The 20,268-nt window shown below is 42.5% G+C and overlaps 2 protein-coding genes across 2 annotated transcripts; both read right to left on the bottom strand.

Moving 5' to 3' along the window:
• Positions 1 to 1,691: 1,691 nt before the first annotated feature.
• foxc1a (forkhead box C1a) lies at positions 1,692 to 3,863 on the bottom strand. The gene has a single exon (XM_053883369.1). The coding sequence runs from the start codon at positions 3,724 to 3,726 to the stop codon at positions 2,365 to 2,367; it is 1,362 nt and encodes a 453-aa protein (XP_053739344.1). The 5' UTR covers positions 3,727 to 3,863; the 3' UTR covers positions 1,692 to 2,364.
• Positions 3,864 to 9,722: 5,859 nt separating this feature from the next.
• foxq1a (forkhead box Q1a) lies at positions 9,723 to 11,025 on the bottom strand. Its single transcript, XM_053883960.1, has one exon. The coding sequence runs from the start codon at positions 11,014 to 11,016 to the stop codon at positions 10,300 to 10,302; it is 717 nt and encodes a 238-aa protein (XP_053739935.1). The 5' UTR covers positions 11,017 to 11,025; the 3' UTR covers positions 9,723 to 10,299.
• Positions 11,026 to 20,268: the final 9,243 nt, after the last annotated feature.

The following is a 20,268-nucleotide window of genomic DNA, read 5'->3' as shown; positions in this document are numbered from 1 at the left end:
CAATATTAGTTTGCATTAGTAGCTGGTGTTATGCGTAGTTATGAAAGATCCTTTATTGCATTGTTGTCATGTTGATAATAATAATAATATAGCAATAGTAATAGTATAATAATAATATATAATAATAACAATGGCATTAGTGGGTGGCGGTGGTACCAGAAAAATATTTATGGTGTTACAATTATAAGAAATAAGTAGTTCATACTCCTCGTATTAATATTGATGATGATGCTGAGAAATGTGTACAAGTAGGTTAGGTGGTGACGGCGGTAGTCGTAGTAGTAGTAGTAGTTTTAGTAGTGTTTGTTTGTTTGTTTTGCCCTAAAAGCTTATGATTATGTTTTGGACAGTCTATATAAAGCTCTTGTAGCGGTACAAAGAAGATACATTAGCAGGAGTAGTAAGAGCTGTACTTTGAGGAGAAGCAGTATTCGAATCAGTGTTGAAGAAGAAGGAGCATATATTGGGTCGAGGGGACAAAAAAAGAAGATAAAAAGACGGCTTCTATGTTATTTAGCTAACTTAAGTAAGGATTTATTGTTTCTGGTCATTTTGTGGTTTAAGTTGTAGCAATTGAATTATTATTATTATTATTGTATGTTCTTTACGGAACCAAGGCGACAGTACCGTTCGTATCTTTCAGCATTATTTCTTGATATTTAAACGTTAAAATGTGCTGGTGCGTTCACGCCAGTCGCACTGCTGAGAGCAGAAACATCAGCAGAACGATTTTCGGCATGTGAGCTATGAAGAGAAGTCAGCTCTGGAATGAGTCAGTACACACAACGGCAGCATCCAAAACTAAATTCACTGACTTGCGCTGTGTCCCTGAAGGCCTGGAGTCAGCAGCGAGTGTGAACGGCGAGCTCGTCTGTTAAGTATTTGGTTAGACAGCGAAAGTCTGGACGGCCGGAGTGTGAAATGACAGTTTAAGCTGCTATCAGCAGTTCGAGTGGGCGGTAATAAGAATAATAGTAAGAATAATATTAATAATAATGATAATCATCATCATAATAATAATAATACATCGTTATGTATGTAGCACTTTTTATGACGAAGTTTTTAGGATATAATGCGAGTAGAAGTTACTAATGACTTATCTACAGGCCCTTTTAGATTGAGGTGACAAAATCATGGGGTCGCACAAAAATCCAACGAAGCCATGGTTAGTGCCAGCATTATTTTTAAATATAGTATAACAGGGATTTTGTCAATCGTTTCAGAATTCAACCGTCACTTGAATTTTCGTTCTCTTTGTTCGATGCGCTTATTGAGATATTTCATTTCTGAGGGGTTGAATCTCTAAAGCCACATTAAAGTTCTTGATATAATGTGATGAAAACGGCATTATTTACATTGTGCGTTGATGAATGAAACGGGTTGACGGTTTGAAACCGCTTTCCTAATTTTGCTATTAAGATCACCATCAACTTTATCGTTTTGAAAAATGATTGGCGATTTCTGTTTCGTCAAATTGAACTTAATTTGTTCATCAACTAATGACACAGGCGTTCATTTAATAATTCTAGACTTATATGACTAAAAATCTAGTTTGAAGCCAAAACTATCAGTATGTGCAGCCTATTCATTTAATTAAAAAAATGTAGTTTTACATGCATACAATATGACAACAAAATCAAGTATGAAAAATATTGTGACATAATTTCAAATTGTCCAGTTCATATTTAAAAATTGAATAATAGTGGAGAAACAAAGGCAATCTAATCGAACCTAATATATTTGACACGGATGTTACCGTACATTTTCTGTCTATTTTTTTCTATGTCTATTTCTATATATTCTTTTCTTGTTTTATTTCAGAAGCCTTAACAAATATAAACTGTTTCTTTTTTTTTTTTTTTTTTATCATATTGATTTATTTTTCCGGTTTTCATGCGAACAAATTGTTCTTGAAAGTCAATTAAATGGTAATTATTGAAGTAACCGCTTGCAAGAAACCAGGCGTAAATTTAAGTCACATAAAAAGGTCAATTTATTAAACAAACAAACAAAATCCTTCAAAAATACTTTCCAACAAATGAATGGTTCAAATGTGATACACACGTTCCGTCAGTCACTTTTATAATGGAACGTTTCTTTTCTTAATTTGATAATTAAAATTTAGAAACACTTGTTTGTCGGTGTTTGGTCCATAATATCCGGCTACAGTTTTAGAAATAAATTACTATATGCAAAAAGTTCAGGACAGAAAAAGCGACAGACCTTTAACACAAGAAGAAACCAATATAAAAAAGAGACTTACGTGTCATTTGTGGTAACACTGCTGTTTAGAAAGTCAGTTTGTGAGTCTGTCTGGTGATAAATGTTGTACTAAGAAGAGTAAAGAGGAGAGTTCGGTTGGGGTCAGAACTTGCTACAGTCGTAAACGAAAGCTCCAGAAGTGCGATAGATGGACTGACCCGCTGGAAAGGACATTTGACAGCTATTATTTCCATTGCCCGGCGAGTTATTCAAGCCAATTCTCTGGGACTCGAACATCTCCCGAACCGAGTGGAAGTTTTGCTGCTGTGCGGGGTACGCCGCTCCAAGATGGCCCAGATCTCCCGCCTGGTTCAGGTACCACGAGGTCAGCCTCCCTTGGTGTGGATGGTGACTCTCCTGGTTCAGATTGGCGTGGGTCAATGAGGACGAGGTGGTGGTGACGGAATAATCTGGCAACGTTTCGTCCACCGTGGTGGTCGGTGCCAGGTGGTTCGGTCGGTCCCCGGCGTACAAGCTCATGGCCTGCATGTTGCAATGGTAGGTGGAGGTAGTGGAGTTCTGGGTGCAGGGGGAACTGTACACCGAGTTCTGACTTGGAGAATAGTTCAAGGATAAAGACCTGGTGGACGGGATGAGGTTCGGGGGAAGCTCGGTGCCTCCTTGCGGGGATCCACGCAGAGAGGTCATGATGTTGTCCACGCTGAAGCCCTGCGAGGAGTGGTGCTGGTGCTGGTGCTGCTCGTTGCTGTCCAGGTTAATGGACCTGCTCGACGGGATACTGTTCGGACTCCCGCTGGACATACTGCTGCTGTCTGGACTCTCGATTTTTGGCACCAGCGAAGGAGAGTCGGCCTGCGGCGGCGTCATCGTCCCGTTCTCCGTCTTAATATCCTGGATCCGCACCGGCTGGGAGCCCTGGACCTCCTGGTCCCGAGCCGGCTGTCTCGGTATCTCCTTCTGCAGACGCTCCTCTTTCTCTTTCAGCACGTCCTTCTTCTTGAACCTCCGTCTTCTCCGCAGGAAGCTGCCGTTTTCGAACATGTTGTACGAGTCCGGGTCCAAGGTCCAGTAGCTGCCTTTGCCGGGTTTCTTGTCGTCGCGCGGGACCTTGACGAAGCACTCGTTGAGGGACAAGTTGTGTCGGATGCTGTTTTGCCAGCCCTGCTTGTTGTCCCGGTAGAAGGGGAACCGCTCCATGATGAACTGATAGATCCCGTTCAGGGTCACCTTCTTGTCCGGCGAGTTCTGGATCGCCATGGTGATGAGGGCGATGTAGCTGTACGGAGGCTTCACCATGTCTTTGGGCTGAGGCTGCGGGGTGTAAGGTCCGTAAGCCCGGGCCATGCTGGCTGGGTACTGGTCGTGATGGGAATACATGTTCATCGGAGCGGCCATTCCAGTGTATCCTCCGCCAGCCGCGGCCCGGTAGTAGCTCGGGTCGCCGCTGATGTACGGTACGACACCCAGAGAGTTCGGGCTGGACACGGAGTACCGAGCCTGCATGTCTTCTTTTCAAACGCACCTCCGTCAAAACAAACAACTCACAGCACGTCAGTCTCTGAAATGTTCCCAAGAAGGCTCGGCGTCTAAGCAGTCCCCATCTCTGCTGGCGCTGTGGAAAGGTTCAGAACTTTTGGAAATCCGTCAGGACCTTTTGCGGAGTTAAATTCCTTCCTTCTTTTTTTGCTGCTCCAATCAGCTCCTCCCCAAAAACCCAGTGGAGATGACCAATGAGATGCGGAGGCGCTGGAGGAGACGCGGTGAAGGGGAGGGAGGGGAGGAGGTGTCGGGAACTCCCGGCCCACTTCAACCCACAATCAGACGTGACAGAACCACTCACATGGACACAGTCGCTTCAAATGGACCCAATACTACTACTACTACTTCTAATAATAATAAATCCGTCTTTGTCATTTTGAGGAAGGGTTAAAACTGATTGATACCTGTGGTGGAATAATGGACATTAAAACGGGATTTGGAGTCAGCAATGACATTTTATTTCTTTGATATATTGATTGATTTATTTTATTTTATTTATTTCCCAAAAAGGTATTATTCATCACTGTAAAATAAGAATATGAAGTTCACATTTCATATGCATATTTCATGCTAGGTTTATATTTAATTTAGTATTGCTTCACCATTAAACATTCAATACACGACGAGTCTGTGAATTATAAAACTAACCAACACAATGCCGTTGATACTTGATGTATCGTTTCTATAAACGTATATATTTCAAACTGAAGCGATATTCGTATGTTAAAAAAAACAAAAAAAAACTTTCCCAAAACTTTCACCACCAGCAGTGGATATAGCTCGATAGATTATCTCGATAAATTAGATAAATACTTGATTCGTCGCAAATGAGAAATTTACAGCACGTTCACAGCAGCATCCGTTGTTCGAACATAGGGAGAAAAACAAAAATCGATCATCAAATAAGACCAAAAACCAAAGTACGCCACTGTTGCACCAGAAACAAGACTAAAACTACATTATTTGTACAAACTTGTAAAACTACATTTGTACTTCTAATACAGTTCTTTGTATAGTCATGGCTTCCCAGGAATATTTAGAAGTACTTAATACCGTTGCTCATTTATTCTATTAATAATCTCTAAATATCGAATGCAATTCATGTTCTTCCATAGGAGTGTATGCAGTACTCTCTAATCGCTGTAACCGCTTAACGTTTTCATTTTCATCGGTACCAATAAACCACCGGGGAAATAATGCGTTTTGGTCCAGCACCGAACCTACTACTAACTCTCTGTTCATACTGGTGTTGCTTTTTCAACGCTGGCCTACAACGACTAGTGCTACTGATGCCGTGCATGCTATGCTTAAATCATTGACCAACAGAAGCTTCATGTAGAATTGCACCCCGTTGCAGCTCCACTGAGTCCCAGCGGTACTGTTCTGCGAGTACTGTCGCTTCTGCGTCATCGACATCTGAGCGCCAATATCATGAAATGTTGTTTCACGTCAGTACACCACTGAACATTGCGTGCCTACGACTACCACTGCCGCTGCACCCGTCAAGTGGCAGCGCGTTGGTCTTCTCACCATAGATCCCCAGTGAGGAGGACTCACTGCCACCATCCAACGACAGAAAAGAGATGCCCTGCGCAGAAGTACCCAAGTCACCAAATCACATTCAAATGAAGTGACCACACCAAATGGCTCGTCTTCCAAAAGGCCGCGTGTCCGTAGATGCGTGTGCGTCAAAGGATCAAAGTGAACGCAGCGTGGCATCAGGGGCCGTGCGAGGTGTGGGCTGATCTCATTAACAAGGGAATTAAGAAACTTTTGGGCCTGGCCGGGATCAAAGGTGTGCGAGTTTATTCAAGATACACGACCAAATGGGTCAGTTACGACACGTCGCCTCAGTTGACATCAATCTGTTTGTGAATTCGGCTGCCGCGTGAAAACGCTTTTGGTGGTCAGTGGGGGCGTCAGAGGGGCCTCCGTGTTTGGACCAGAAAATCATGGCGAGTCATTGTGAGGCAAAGTTACAGTCAAATATCGCTGTAATCCGCAGCAGGTCGTCTTAATTAAATGTCCGTGCAGTGGCCCGGTTTCCCCTTACATGGACCCGGGCATGAACTTTTCCCTGCGCCCCGGGCTGTTGACACAGTTCACCAGGGGCCTTTAACTCTGTAATCAGTTGAGCTCTCTCTCTCTCTCTCTCTCTCTCTCTCTCTCCCTCTGTATATATATATATATATATATATATATATATATATATATATAAAACCCTGAAAGTTGCTATGAGACTTCGTGTCACGGCCCCATCTCCATCGTCATTATTATTATTATTATTATTATTATCACTATTATTATTATTCCTGAAAACCCGATCGTTATTTATATATATATATATATATATATATATATATATATATATATATATATATATATATATATATATATATATATATATATATATATATATATTTACAGAGAAGCGGACAGAAAGAAAACGACAAGATCGCATTATTGATTAGCTGCTGCCACCCTGTGGAGTGATAAGGCGCTACATCTGGGAAAATTGCATTACTAAAAGTCCCATCTGATGCAGTATTTTCCCATCTCTTCAGTAACGCTGCCTTTGAATTGAATGACCCGCAATCTCTCATCTCACTCACTTTTGTTTTGTCGTTATGTCAGGTAAGATCATGTTATAGTCATATTCTTTCTCTTATGACTTGTTGTAAATACGAATAGACAAATGTATTTAAAAAAAAATTCATTTCCAAACCAAAATGTGGATGGTAACTTAATAAGAGATTAGATTGGGTATCAGAGGTGAATGTCTGGGTTTTTAGAATGTGTTTATTGTAAAATAGCAGCTCTCATGGATACAGCGTCGTGTTGGTGTGGGGGAATACAAGACCAGTGTAGGAGGCACATAACTCACTTACAGTATGTGGCACCTTGTTAAGGAAAAAGCTAGTGAGATACCTAACATTTCTGATCAAATGGGACAGATCAGAAACATGGCATTGTCAGCGGCAGGCCGTGCATTTCACACCCTGTTTGCTCATAAAAATCCATATACATTCAGTATAAGCATGTATAAGTATCCAATCACAGGACGCGTGCAAGTCATGTTCAACGTGAGGCCAGCTAAGAGGCCTTGCGGTCCCCGACTCGTGACCTGGCTATCGCAACTGTCCGTCAAGTAAATGGGCAAATTCACTCAGAGTGCAGCGGTGCCTGATGTCATACAGCCTGGCCACACAAGCTCGCTGGATTCTGACGGCATAAAAACGGCCCACCACGGGGTATTACTCACTAGTACATGGTATGGTTGGCTGTAAAGAGAGAGGCCAGATGCCTGGGGGGGACACAGACTGTCCGGCAGTGTCTTGGTCACTCTGTGTGCATCCTGAAAATCTTCTTTTCATGGGGTCTGTTCACCCTCCTCCCGAGTCCTTCCCCTTGGCCAACGTAGAACTGGGACAGCCACTGCATTCTTTGTCATTTCACTCAGTGATGCTGTTTCCCGATTCCTTCTGAGAAAGAATGCCATGTCAGAGCTTTGTAACTCTCACAGTAGTTGTCCTTGATCTGGAATTGTAATCAAAACGCTCTACGTGACTCGACTGAAAAATAGATGCACCATTATGTAGCTGCGCCACATGGTTGTGAGTTTCAAAATGTTTTTCATGGACCGACCGTTTTCCTCAGAGTTTTGGTTTGGTGTTTTGCTGTGTTTGACCCATGTAAGAAAACCAACGTTGGCTGCTTGCACTCTCCTGTGTTTGACTACAGGGATGCTTCTAGCTCGTAGCCACGCTCCCTGGTGCAGAGCGACATCAAAGGGAAGATATCAGGTCGTAGTAGTGTGTTGAAAGGATTTTTAAATTGTTCCATTTCCATAAGCTGTAAAACTTGAAACCGACTCAAAGGTGTCGCTTGAAAATCATCCTCGATGAAGTGGATAAACAAGAAAATAGTCACAGAGCAGGGGTGTCCGAACACGTCCTCAAAGAGCCGGGTGGTGCAAGCTCATCCACCCACTCATGTCACGCACACAGCTTCGCCAATCAGGCCTCTGAATCTGCTGACTGTCAGCTGTCAACTCTGTGGCTCCACTGTGTTTGACTGGTGTACATCCCTGACACAGAGAATGGATGGATTCCGTTTAACACAGACTTCACCACTAGATGGCGACAAAGCGGCCATGAGTAAAATAGGAACTAAATGCTATAATAAACACACATCACCGTTACCATTAGTAAAATGCGTTGCGCAGTGTTTTCCACGGTTTTCGTGAATTGATGTGCATGTTCATAACGGAAAAAAACTCTGTTGGATCCAGCTTGAAAAATGCCTTAAACCTCATGAAACTTATAAATCCACAATAAGGCGACGAAACTAAATGCAGGCCCTTTTTAGCATCATACGTGCTAAAAAAGTCAGAAACATATAAAAATAGATAATTTGTGCAACTTCTAATGAGAAACATCATTTTACGGAGCCCTGGAAGTGACATGCATGACATTATTTTTTTGAATGTGACATGCATGTGTTTATTTTTTTGAATGTGACATGCATGTGTTTATTTTTTTTTTATCCCAAGATAACAGTTATCTCATGATAATTTGTATCTCGAGATAAAGAAAATAAAGTCAGGCTTGTCACTTCCAGGGATGTGTATAGCTAATACGTATAGCTCTGCCACATGTGGTATTGCAGTATCCAGAAGGATTCCACACAGACGAGAGTAGGATGTATTCCAACGGGTCTTTATTTCACCACAACACCGAAGAGAACTTCTTCACACCCAGCAACTCCGTCCCGCTGGCCCTCCCCTCTCTGACACACTTCTGCAACAACATAGCCAAACAGAACATTGCAGATCAACAATAAAACTAACTATTTAACAGGTATTACAGTATTGTGATGAGTCGAAGGCACCTGATCAGAGTGTTAAAAACGCACTGACTTGCAGACAGTGAATGACAACGTTGACGAACAGTTACGACGCCATGGGAGACATAATGGTTACAGGAGGATGAATAGAAAATGCTTTGCCAGAGAGGCACTTACGCATGCGCGGACATTTACGATTGTATCTCCAATTATCTTGAGATAACTGTTATCTTGGGATAAAAAATATAAAGTCATGCATGACATCCAAAAAAATAAACACGTGCATGTCACTTCCAGTGTCCCGGATCATTTCATTGATGTTGTGACAAAAACAAACTAATTCTGTCTTAACCTTTCGCGGCTGTTTTGCATATGAAGGTGCACTCTATATGGGGTTCACTGTGGCTGTGGAAGAAGTCAACACTGAGCCCCAGGACCTGCAAAACCCCCCGTTGTCAGACCCTCTATCTTGTCCTCATAGCAGCCGCAATACCACTGTAAATCGAACTTGTACAGCAACATTGACGCACGAAACTCAATCCCATTTACCATCCGGTAGATTGGCTTTAACGCCTGACATTAGCTTTGGAATCTATGAGGTCTGCACTGGAATGACCGCTCCTCAAACATGAACTCGCTCCCGGGTTCGATGGTCCAATAGTGGCCCCTAAACCGGTTTCCCCAGGCCTTTAGGCAACTTAATAATACACCCATTCGAAGACAAATTGTGCCGGACTGAGTTCTTCCATCCCTGAAGAAAGTGAAGGGAGCCTGCAGGAACTGGTCGACCTCGCTCAGTGTGAGTCTTTTGCTCGGTGCGCTCTGAATCGTCATCGTCAAGGTTCGTGAGCGTTCTCCTCAGACATGATTCTTCTGATTTTTTTGAAACTCAAAGCGAGACTTGAGTATTACAGCCCTCCTGCATGCTTGATTGTTTTTGATATATTCTTTTTTTACATTGTTTGCACCAAGGGAGTAGCGCTCAAATCTCGTTGCACACTGTACAAGGACAATAAAGGCTATTCTATTCTATTCTATTCTATTCTATTCTATCCTTGGCCGAGAGAAGCCAGTAACCCTCTGAGCTCACCATGACCACCTTTTTGCATCTTAGTTCGTCTCTGCTGATGTACTCCTAATATTCCCTCGGAGAAACTGCCCCTTCCCCATGTGGCCTGAATCAGACTTGAAGCAGGACACTCAAGCAAAAACGAATCCCCTCCCACGACGCTCTGTCCTCATCCACATCCATGGAAAGGAAATTGATATTAACCTGAATGAAAGCAACTGGAAATAATAATAATAATAACAATAATAATATTAATCATAATGACAATAACGATAATAAAGATTATTATATTATTATTTTTGAGTTACTTATTGTTTGTGGAACACAATGTTCCACGCCATACTCTTACGCACACAATACATTTTTAATTAAATTGAATATGTACCTTACTTGAACTCTTTTTCGCTCTCTGTCACGCAACAGTTGGGGAAAACGAACCATGACAAAAGCTTTTATTCAAACACCAGATTAAAAGCTACAGTGCATCACAGTTCATTTCGGTAACATTTACATCGTGTATATATTCAAGTATAATAATAATGATAATAATAATAATAATAATTCAAACCATGAAGTCCTTGTTTAATGTCGAACTCTGACCCTCTGGTGAACAACATCCTCTTTCAAGTGTCCACATGAGACCACGGGTTTTGAGCCATCGGAAGATAGGCAGGTGGAGGATGCGCCAGTTCGACGCCGCGCAGATTCTTGAAAGTAGGCCGGGCCGATGAGTCTCTGTCAAAAGGCCTGCTGAGGATGCTGTCGATAGAAAACGAACTGATGAATCTAGTCCCGTTTTCAGTTCTGGCTGTTTCGGAGGTGATCAGAGGCTGGTCCTTGCGCAGCGACCCCTCCGATGGTCCGGAGAATATTTGATGAATGCGCTTCCTCCGGCGCCGGAACACGCCGTCCGCAAACGTGTATTCACTGTGAGGGTTCAACATCCAAAAATTGTCCTTCCCCCAGGGTCTGGATGGATCGCGAAGTACTTTGATGAAGCAATCGTTAAGGGACAAGTTGTGGCGCACGGAGTTCCTCCAGCCGCTGTAGCTTCCTCTGAAGAAAGGGAACTTCTTCGCCAGATAGTCGTTGATCTCCGCCAGAGTCAGGCGGCCTGTGGATGAGTCCCGGATGGCCATGGCGATCAGGGCGATATAGGAGAACGGAGGTTTGGGTCTCCTTGTGTATGGCTTTGACTTTACGCACGGAGAAACAGGTGGATAACTATGCGCCACGCAGTCTCCGTCGGAGCCCAACTCCTCTTCAGCCGAGAGAGGAGAGCGGAACCCCACGTCACTGGACGTCCTGCTCATCTTCCCGCACAGCACCTCCAATTTCATGCTCCTCGCTCGTGCACCAGCCAGAGTTGTCTTCTCACCTGGAGCAGGAGTGAGCGTTGGTTTATACCTCAGTTCAGGGCCAGCCCTTCGAGGCGGAGTCACACCACCACGCATGCAATTCTGTCGACATTTGCTGCGTGTGGTGGAATTAGAAAGGTGAAGATCCGTGGGGACATGCTCCACCTGTGTCAGCGGGCAGGGTTTCACCCTGAATGACGGTCTTTACTGCAGTTTGCTTTCGATAGTTAATAGCAAAATGTGTGGGAAAATGTAAAGCACAGCTAAACAATAATTAAAAAACAAACAAACAAACATCTCTAACAAACTCTGTATCCAGTTGGATGACTTTATTCCTCAATCACTGACTCATTTTCAGTTCATTTTCCTCTGTAACTGAGCCTCATAAGTCATTAAGTGCTGCTGACTGAATGCTACGCAGAAGTGACAGTGAAGGATATTCATTCATATTCATTATTTTACTTGTTCGATATTATACAAATGTGTACTAATGCAAATGTAACACTGTATGTCGTTATTTTATTTTACACATATGCAAGACTTAGTACAACCATGAACACATATATAAGACACACAGGCAAACTATCAAAACACAACTGTGAACAAGAACACAAAAATTGTGAACCAAACTAATGTGTTTAGATAGATGTGTGCATCAAATAATGATCCAGTAAGTGACCTATCTTCTCCTCCATCTTTTCATGCAACTGCCTTGGTCACAGCGCTTCGTGGGCATTTCATCTTACCACAATCCTGAAAATCTTCTTCTTCTTCTTATTTGTCTTATTATTATTACAGTACAGCAACGACGACAATAATAATAATAACTATTGTCTTACATCGTCTTCACAGATACATTAGCAGAGCAAAATCGGAATTGAAAATATTTTCACAAAAAAACCGTATCAAAATGATTAGGCAAAAAAAAAAAAAAACATGCACAAAACAAATATAAAAAGTCTTCTGTGAACATATTCTAACTGTCCTCAATGTTCTTAAAATGTAAACAGTTGCGATTCTAAAAATAACCATGACGACAAGGCGTTCAGTTGCTGTGACACACATTTAATGGTTGGGTGTATGCAAACAAAAGTCTTGCGTGTGAGACACCACTTAGTTTCGATGTTTTCCAAAAGATAATTCCGCTGAAGGCATAAAGAGAATCCAGGGGTGTATTCACAAGTCCAAAATAGCAACAGAAATTGATGTTGAGTCCAAACATTCCTTCATGCTATTTATGGTTGCTGCGTGCTCAGAATCATTGTGCAAATACAACCCACAGAAGATATTTCATCAGCTGCTAATTATAGTATGTTGACAGCTCTGTTTTTGAAACCACTTCACCGCCGTCTCCGTACTTAACTGACACATTTTGGCTTTGCCCAAACATGTGTGTTTTAGTCATCACACAGCTTATAGTCGTGCCCCCGTGTGCTGTTACTGCTGCAAGTTTCTTCTTGTGTTGTTGATAACGCCCTCTTATCTCACACACTCTCCAAATCTATTCAGTCAGATCCGTTGCATGAGCCAAGAATATGATTTAAAAGCCCTTGAACTCCCCAAAATGGTTCTGCACAGATTAGGGACTGAACTCTGCTTGCCCTTGCACCTGAACCCCCTGCAACTAGCAAAACAGTTTCAATCATGAGCCGCTGGTGAGCTGTGAGATGACACAGTGTGTGTGAGGCAGAGGTTGGAGAGAAGGCCAGACTCAGACCCATGGAGAGAGAGAGACAGAGTCTTGGATGAAGAGCATCTGGAACAGAGGACGCGGGCCAAATGAGATTGACGTTCATGAAAGTGATCGCGCTCCTGATGGGGGATTCTGAAAGAAGAAGAATAGCCTGTCCTGTCAGATTAAAATGGCCATGTGCTTTATCATTCAGGTAATCTCATTCCCTCATCAGTTTATAAAAGAACTGAAAACAGTGCACTGAACTTCTTCAACGAATGCTTTTCATGATAGCTACTTCACACTTTCCAAAAAAACAAACAAATCTGTTTGATGTCATAACCTGCTAACTCTCTCTCTACTTTAAAAGCAGACCTGTTGGCTGTTCCAGCGAAACTCCAGGTTAAGTATCCACTCGTCCAAGTCAGCCAAGTCTGTGACTGTAACTGGACCATGCAAAAGTTGCGAACAAGCGATGACATGTCACTCTGGTAAACCAATGTATGAGATTATCTTGCCGTGGCAACTCCCCAAAACAATGGCAAAAACATTTTCCAGAGCAAAACACTTCCACAGAAGTTAAATGAATGAATGAATATTCATTTCAAGTTCCTGTGTTGTAAGTACCTTACATGACAAGTTGTATGACATTTTTAACCATTATATCACATGGCTTCTTGATTGTTATATTACATTCAGTAATTCAGTCAAAAGTAGCAGAGTGAAAATCAGTAACTAACAGGAAGGTGTTTTTGTAATGTAAACAAACTTGTGAAGAATAGCGTTGATATAGCAAGATATAGCCGAGTAATGCTCATAGATTACCTTTTCGTTCCATGACAAGAAGGGTTGCTGTTGTACACTGTTCTGTCCTCTACTCTTTTTCGACACCTCTATTATGTGTTATGTCACTTTGCTAATGGTATATGTACTGCACATGTCAATGAAAAGGTATTTCAAGAGTACTATTACAACGTAATCACGCAGATCACGCCACACATCCAACGCTGTTTAGACAAATGGGGGCAAAGCTCGACTGGCGTTCATCCTCTACTTGGCTTCGTGAGAGCGTTCCACAGCACTACTATCTGCGGTTGTCGAATGTGACTACAGTGGTGTCAATAATATGTTTCAAATGCAATATGTTGCTACATTAATAAAATAATTCACAGTGTCGGGTGAAAGAGCGATCAGAGTGTGGGGCAGGTATGCACTCATTCAGCGCTTTGACTAGTGCAGATTATTGTAACAAAGTGCAAGACTTCATTGTAGCGTAAAATTAAGACCGTTGTGTGTGGCCGCGTCCAGCTGACATGTACCTAAGCATTTAGAATCACCATGTGGGTTTGTGATGAAATCAGAGAGCGACTGTGATCATGCTGTGGGTTATTGATGTGTCTGGTGTCTCTCTTGTGACAGTGACGGTGTGATGGACAAACTCCAAATATGTGCTGGTCATGTCAGTGTTTCTAAACTACAGATACATTGACTTTTTAAAAATCCATTCTTTGTTTTTCTGACTTTTCCGTGTGCCCCCAGGTGACTCCACTTAACATACAGCAGAAGAGTGGGGAAAAAAAAGGATCTACTCCACTGCAGGAATGCTGTGATCGTATCACTGTTACTATGGGACCTGTTTGGGTTATATTCACATGCAAGAAAAGACCACAGATAGGAAAGAAAGAGCGAGTGTAGACAACAAAGGCCCTGCGTGCAAGTGAGAGGAGCAGGAACTCCCTTCAGGTGCCTGTAAAATGCTGCCTTTGCACGAAACCGGCACAGGTTTACCGGCACACGCCTTATTTACACCTACTCAGATTCAAGTCAATAGGAGGGCAAATGCCATCTTGTCATGAAGATTTAATGCAATGTGAATCTGCGGATTTTAAGTGTTTGGTACGTTGCCAGTATTTGTTTTCCTAGTAACTAGAGATGTATGCGAGGAAAAAAAAAAGAGGCAAGGTTAAACAATTTAAACAAGTTTAATTTTCATACAGTTTGAAGTTGTTGCTCACCTCACTGAAATTAGAATTTATTTGCCTCATTTCAAAGACAGTGGTCTGAGCTGGTTCTAGACATATCTCTCTGACAGGACATCTTCTCTTCTTCAACAGCCAAATTCACTGGTGTGTTGCAAGGTTCCATTTTAGGTCCCATTCCATTTTCACCTGGCATGCTTCCGTCATGCTACCGACATGTTACCGACATGTTACCATCATGCTACCTCTTGGGCAAATCATCCAGCATCACCAGGTGTCTTTCCACTGCTATGCGAAAGAATTCTCGAGTTGTGGCTTCAGTCCCAGAATGTCTTAATGATGTCACTAAATAGATCAAAAAATGCCCTTCTGCTGAACGAGCCAAGAACAGAAATATTAGTCTTTCCTTCACCAACCAACAACATCCAAAAACATAGCCCAGCAAAAAATAAATAGATAAAGTTTTTAAAAAATCACATCATTTCTGCATCCATATTAGTATTGTTAATATTGTTATTATTATTATTATTATTATAAGCAGAGGATCTGTCTTGTCTTGGGCATCAGCCTCTGTGGTGAAAACAATACACACTTTCACAGCAACTACATATGTGCATCACTTTGATATTTTTAGGCAAAACAATAGGCTTAATAAAAGATGTATCTGTCCAAACTTGAATTAAACTTGTAACCGTTAAGCGTAAGACAGCCACGTTTTCCAAAAGCTCATCATCCCTTGAATCGTTGGGGTGAGGCATGTCGTGAGCGACCATGCTAAAGCACTGATGTACATAAACAAAGCACACTGAATTCCACGTGAAGGATTTGTAAAGCTTACTTAATAAGGCAAGTGATGAGTAAGACACAAAGTCATGACACAAAGATCAGCTCTAGTAAACAACCATGACTAATGCGTCAATGGAAGAGAAATGGCGTCGAAAGAATGGGTGTTGACACAGGTGACTCTCATCAGGCACGCAATGTCGGCACAAGGGCACGAAGGAGGCTGTGGCTGATGTCAAATGTCAGAGTCTTCTGGTAAGCTCTCAAAAAGAAAGCGACAGAAATCTGTGTGACAACCATGGCTGAGCGATGTTACGTTGAAAGTCATATTCATGCTCGACAGTTTGCAATAACAATTTCAATAGAAGGACAGAAGACAAATCTAATTTCCTACTGGCCTTTTCAGACCGCCGCGCCGGTATCATTTCAGGATGGGTCCAAAGACCAGCTTTACCTGGTTTTAGCAGAATTGTGAAAGGCTTCTGAAAAGATCCCCCAGGCTCTTGATCATCAGGACATTAGTTGATGTTGCAGTGGTCGGTGCTTCAGCCTCACAGAGGGTTGGTTCTGGCTTGGGTCAATTCGGAGAGGACCTGGGTTTTTTTTCTTTGTGGGGTTGAAGGTTCTCTTCAAACCTGCTTGATCTCTCTGAGCATGTTAGTTTTGACTCAGAATTGTCCTACATTTGCTATCAGTGACATTTGTTCATTTAAACATGAAACCAACATTGAATAGTCATTGGATTTGTAGAACTGGACATGATGTAAATTTATGTGAGATGGTGTATAAATGCTAAGGAGCGGATGACAGGGCTTTCTAATAAAGCTGAAGTTGAGGGTGCGAGGATCTAACTCCACAAAGTAAACACACACAAACACACACACACACACACACACACACACACACACACACACACACACACACACACACACACACACACACACATCTCCACACACCCACACACACACACAAAGATATTCAGGGTCCTCCAGCCCGGTCAGTTGGAGACCACACACCCAGAGTCCCAGAACTGCCAGTCACTCACACGTGGTTGTTGTTTCAAATACCAAACAAAGTGTGTGTTCTAACCCTAACCCAAATCCCAAAAGTGAGTCACTGATATTTTATTCAACGGTTTCAATGAAAACTATTCATTGAACTCACCTCTACCCATAAGAAATCTCTTTAAAGAAGCCTAATCCTAAATCTTACTTCCTTCTTCAACATTTGTTTCATTTGTCATCGGTCAGTGGAAACTGAACTATCATCCTGACTATCAATTTTTAAGTTGAGTTTTCTATTCATTTTCCTCGCCACCTCTAAAGATAAAATTAAACTCCTTTCCCTCCAATAAATTAAAGAAAACGCTGATATGGCCTCGGAATAACCTCTTAAATAAAATCCACACATTGATTTCTTGTCTTCATGGTGAACATAACGTTGCAGCATATCATGCATAGCTCGTCATCATGTTCACTGCTTCAACCTCCCTCCTCTTTTTACGTCATATGAACCACATTCTTTTAAATTTGCCATTTCTCCGTCAGTCCAGCTCTTTAATATACATTCCTCGAGGGTCACAAAAATCTTTCAGATCATCACATTCAAGACACAAGACACTTTTAACATTCCTTTTCAGCTCCCTTCTAAGTGACATTGCTACCTCTCTGGAGTCTTCTCCCTCATTATCATAACATAAAACACCTCCCTATTTTTTGAAAATAGAATTTTTTTCTGGATATGAGTTTCTTGGAGGTACGAAACGCTGCGCTACATTAACTTCAGATCAAATAATAGATGCCATATCAATAAAAATACATCATATAAAACCAACAAAAAACAATTACTCTGTACCCAATGCTCTCTTTTCTTTCTCCTCCCCTTTCTTCATTTCTCTCACCACTATTCTGACAACTCCTTCTAATATGACTAATATCTCCTTCTAATTCTTCTAAAGGTGCATCCTCCTTCACCGCCGTTCCTCCTTTGCTCAGCCTGCCTCTGCTTTCCATCGAGTTCTCTCTTTGTTTCTCCCGTCTCCATCCTTTCTTTATCATCGACTCCAACTTTTCAAAATTCCTTCTCGGTGCTCTTTTTCAGATCCTGGTGTGCCTCTCCTTCTTCCCTTCCATGTGCTCCTACTCCCGCTGCTCTCTCCTCTGCTCTCTCTTCTAGCAGTATCCTCTCTCCAGGTCATCGCCTTGCACCGTCGGGAAGTTTTCTCCTTGCACAGCAGCTCTGGACAGTGTCTGCAAATGCTTCCAGGCCTGCGAGACATGACAGCAGACACTGGCGACACATCTGGACCTCGTGACCAATCTACGACGAACTTGCCCCAGACCTCCAGTACGCTGGCATGGACGGGAACAAGATGGTTTCTTAGCTCCCAGGTATGCAGCAGCTTCTTTTCCTCGCCTGTCTTGCTTCTTTTCCAACCATCTTCAGTAAATCCATGATTTCAGCCTCTTCTTCCACTCCCAATAAAACGATTAAATCTTCCACCCCCCCAACTGTACAGGTTTTATGAATAAACATCATGGCGAGGTTTAGTTGTCTCCCGTGACACGGGACATGTCTTGTCTCTCGTTCAGTTTGGTGTGGCCGAGTCCTAATCCGGAGGCCCCTGGGGAGCATGGATACTTTAAAAGAGTGCATATCTTGTGTACTTTACGCCTGAATTGACTGCTAAAAAAATGTGTCTGGATCACTCTTAAAATTGAATACTTTGTTCTTTGTCCTCAAACTTATTTGTTGTCTGAGATGGTGAGTAAAACATCAGCAGTGACGACTGCGAATTATTGCCGTCATTATTATGATAAAAATAGCCAACTGAAGTACTACTTTTGGGCAGCAGATGTCAGCAGAAGGCTCGCTTTGCCTTCTGTCCTCCAGAAGGCTTTGGTTGTTCTGTTGCGTGTCCAGGTTTATATCTGACAACTTGGATTGGCAAGGATGGCAATGACCCAGTATCTGCAAGTGTGGTGAATGACAGGTCAGCATGATGCAAATGAGGTGTGTTACGGATCCTCGGCCACTGTAGATGGTCTCAGTGGGCTATCAAAGCTGCTGACTGTAGTCCAGGTAGTAGCTGGGGCGACTCAGATGTCAGCGTCGCACTGTACGGGTAACAAGGAAGGTCACCTGAAGGTGGTGTCTAAGCCCTGCTTCCCCTGGTCAAAGGTTTTTTTTCCGCTTCTTCCAAATCATCTGTCTTCTTTTTCCAAAATGTGGACATTACTGTCTTCTTGAGTGTGTTTCTGGTGCTTAACATGTAATGGTACTGCTGGGTCTCTGCAGGTCCAGAGGAATAGGAGCTGTAGGAGCGGTGACCCCCAGGGGATGAAAACAAGTTTCATTTATGACCATAAACATGAACCATTTGCAGTTTCTATGATTCTTCCTGTCATAATAAAACCACTCCAATGCAATGTATCACAACACATCCGATGTTTGTTGTTTGCGGTTGAAGTTTTGGAATGTGTTTCATTTCTCTGAAGCTTTCAGGTGGAAACTGCCGATGGCAGAAGCAAATGTGTCGATAACAGTTGAAGTAAAGAGTCATATGGGCGGAAAACTGAGGCCAGACGACCCAACTTGTGGCTTCCTGCTGAGAGGGAGTGGGGAAACACCTCAAAGTTTTGTGTGATTGATGTCATTGATCTCTCATGCCTGAATACATTTGGCGCTTTCATATGTCATGGCACCAAATCCTGACCCACGTCGTGTTTTTGCATTAGTGCCGTTAGACGAAAAATGTCTGGTGTACTATAATAATCACCAGCCAAATGTGTTGGTCATTGCCTCTCACTATAACATTCAAAAACAAAGTTTGGCTCGGTGGTCATTTGTCACCCGTGACTAAATGTTCAGAGATCCACAGCTTGTGTCATGAATTGTAGAATTTTTAGCTTAACGCCACTGAAATGCAGCATTGCAGCAAGTATTCTAAATCTGTCATGCAAAGAAGTTTCCTGATGTTGTGCTGCTCCAGACCAGTTCCCTCGTCCGTCCCTCCCTCTGCTACTTATCCGAGGTCAGGTCAGGAGAGCACCCAGAGCTACCCAGGCTGATGTTGCTGACTGTGTCTGGGAGGCAGAGTCCAGACACTCTAATGCAGATTTGATTCTTCCAGTCATGGCCCAAGTTCGTGACTCTAGATGAGACCCGGCGCTCCGGCACATGACTTGTACTCACTCTCACTGTGCATGGTGATGGTTTTCAATCTTTGACATTTCAAATTGAAGTCTAGTGTTGTTTTGGTTACACTTTTGATTTGGGAACAAATATGAATGATTAATTTACTAGTTACCTGGGTTAGAGTAACTCTTTCATGTTAATGATCAGCTTTAGCGTTATTTAGAGGGATCTTTTGGTGATCATGCCAGGGTTAACTAGACTGACTAATACAGGTGAATAAGTGGTTTATTTGGGGTGATGTTCCCCCATTTAAAATGTAACTGTTGTTCTCTTCATTAGAGGTCGGAGGTCACCGGCAGTGGTGTGGGGATGTAGCCGTGGTAAACTGACAGGTTTATAAACAAGGTTCACCCAACAGGACACCATTTTTGACACATTTTGGTTCTGTTCCAAATGTTTCCCTCATTTTCATTCTCATTTAGCTCTGAAGAGCGATCTGATGTTGCACCTGTGTCTCGTATCCACAAGGAGCCACTCATGTCAAAACTGCAACATGCACCCATGCCAACACGCCAACACCCACATGAATCATCCAGCAGAGTCACAAAAGAAATCGGACACGTTTAACCCCAAATTGAAGATTCCATGGTGACTCAAACAACA

The sequence above is a fragment of the Synchiropus splendidus genome, chromosome 13 (genome assembly GCF_027744825.2).
Source record: "Synchiropus splendidus isolate RoL2022-P1 chromosome 13, RoL_Sspl_1.0, whole genome shotgun sequence".
NCBI lineage: Eukaryota > Metazoa > Chordata > Actinopteri > Syngnathiformes > Callionymidae > Synchiropus > Synchiropus splendidus.
The sequence above is the reverse complement of the archived record's forward strand: the minus strand, read 5'-3'. Positions and strand labels throughout refer to the sequence as shown.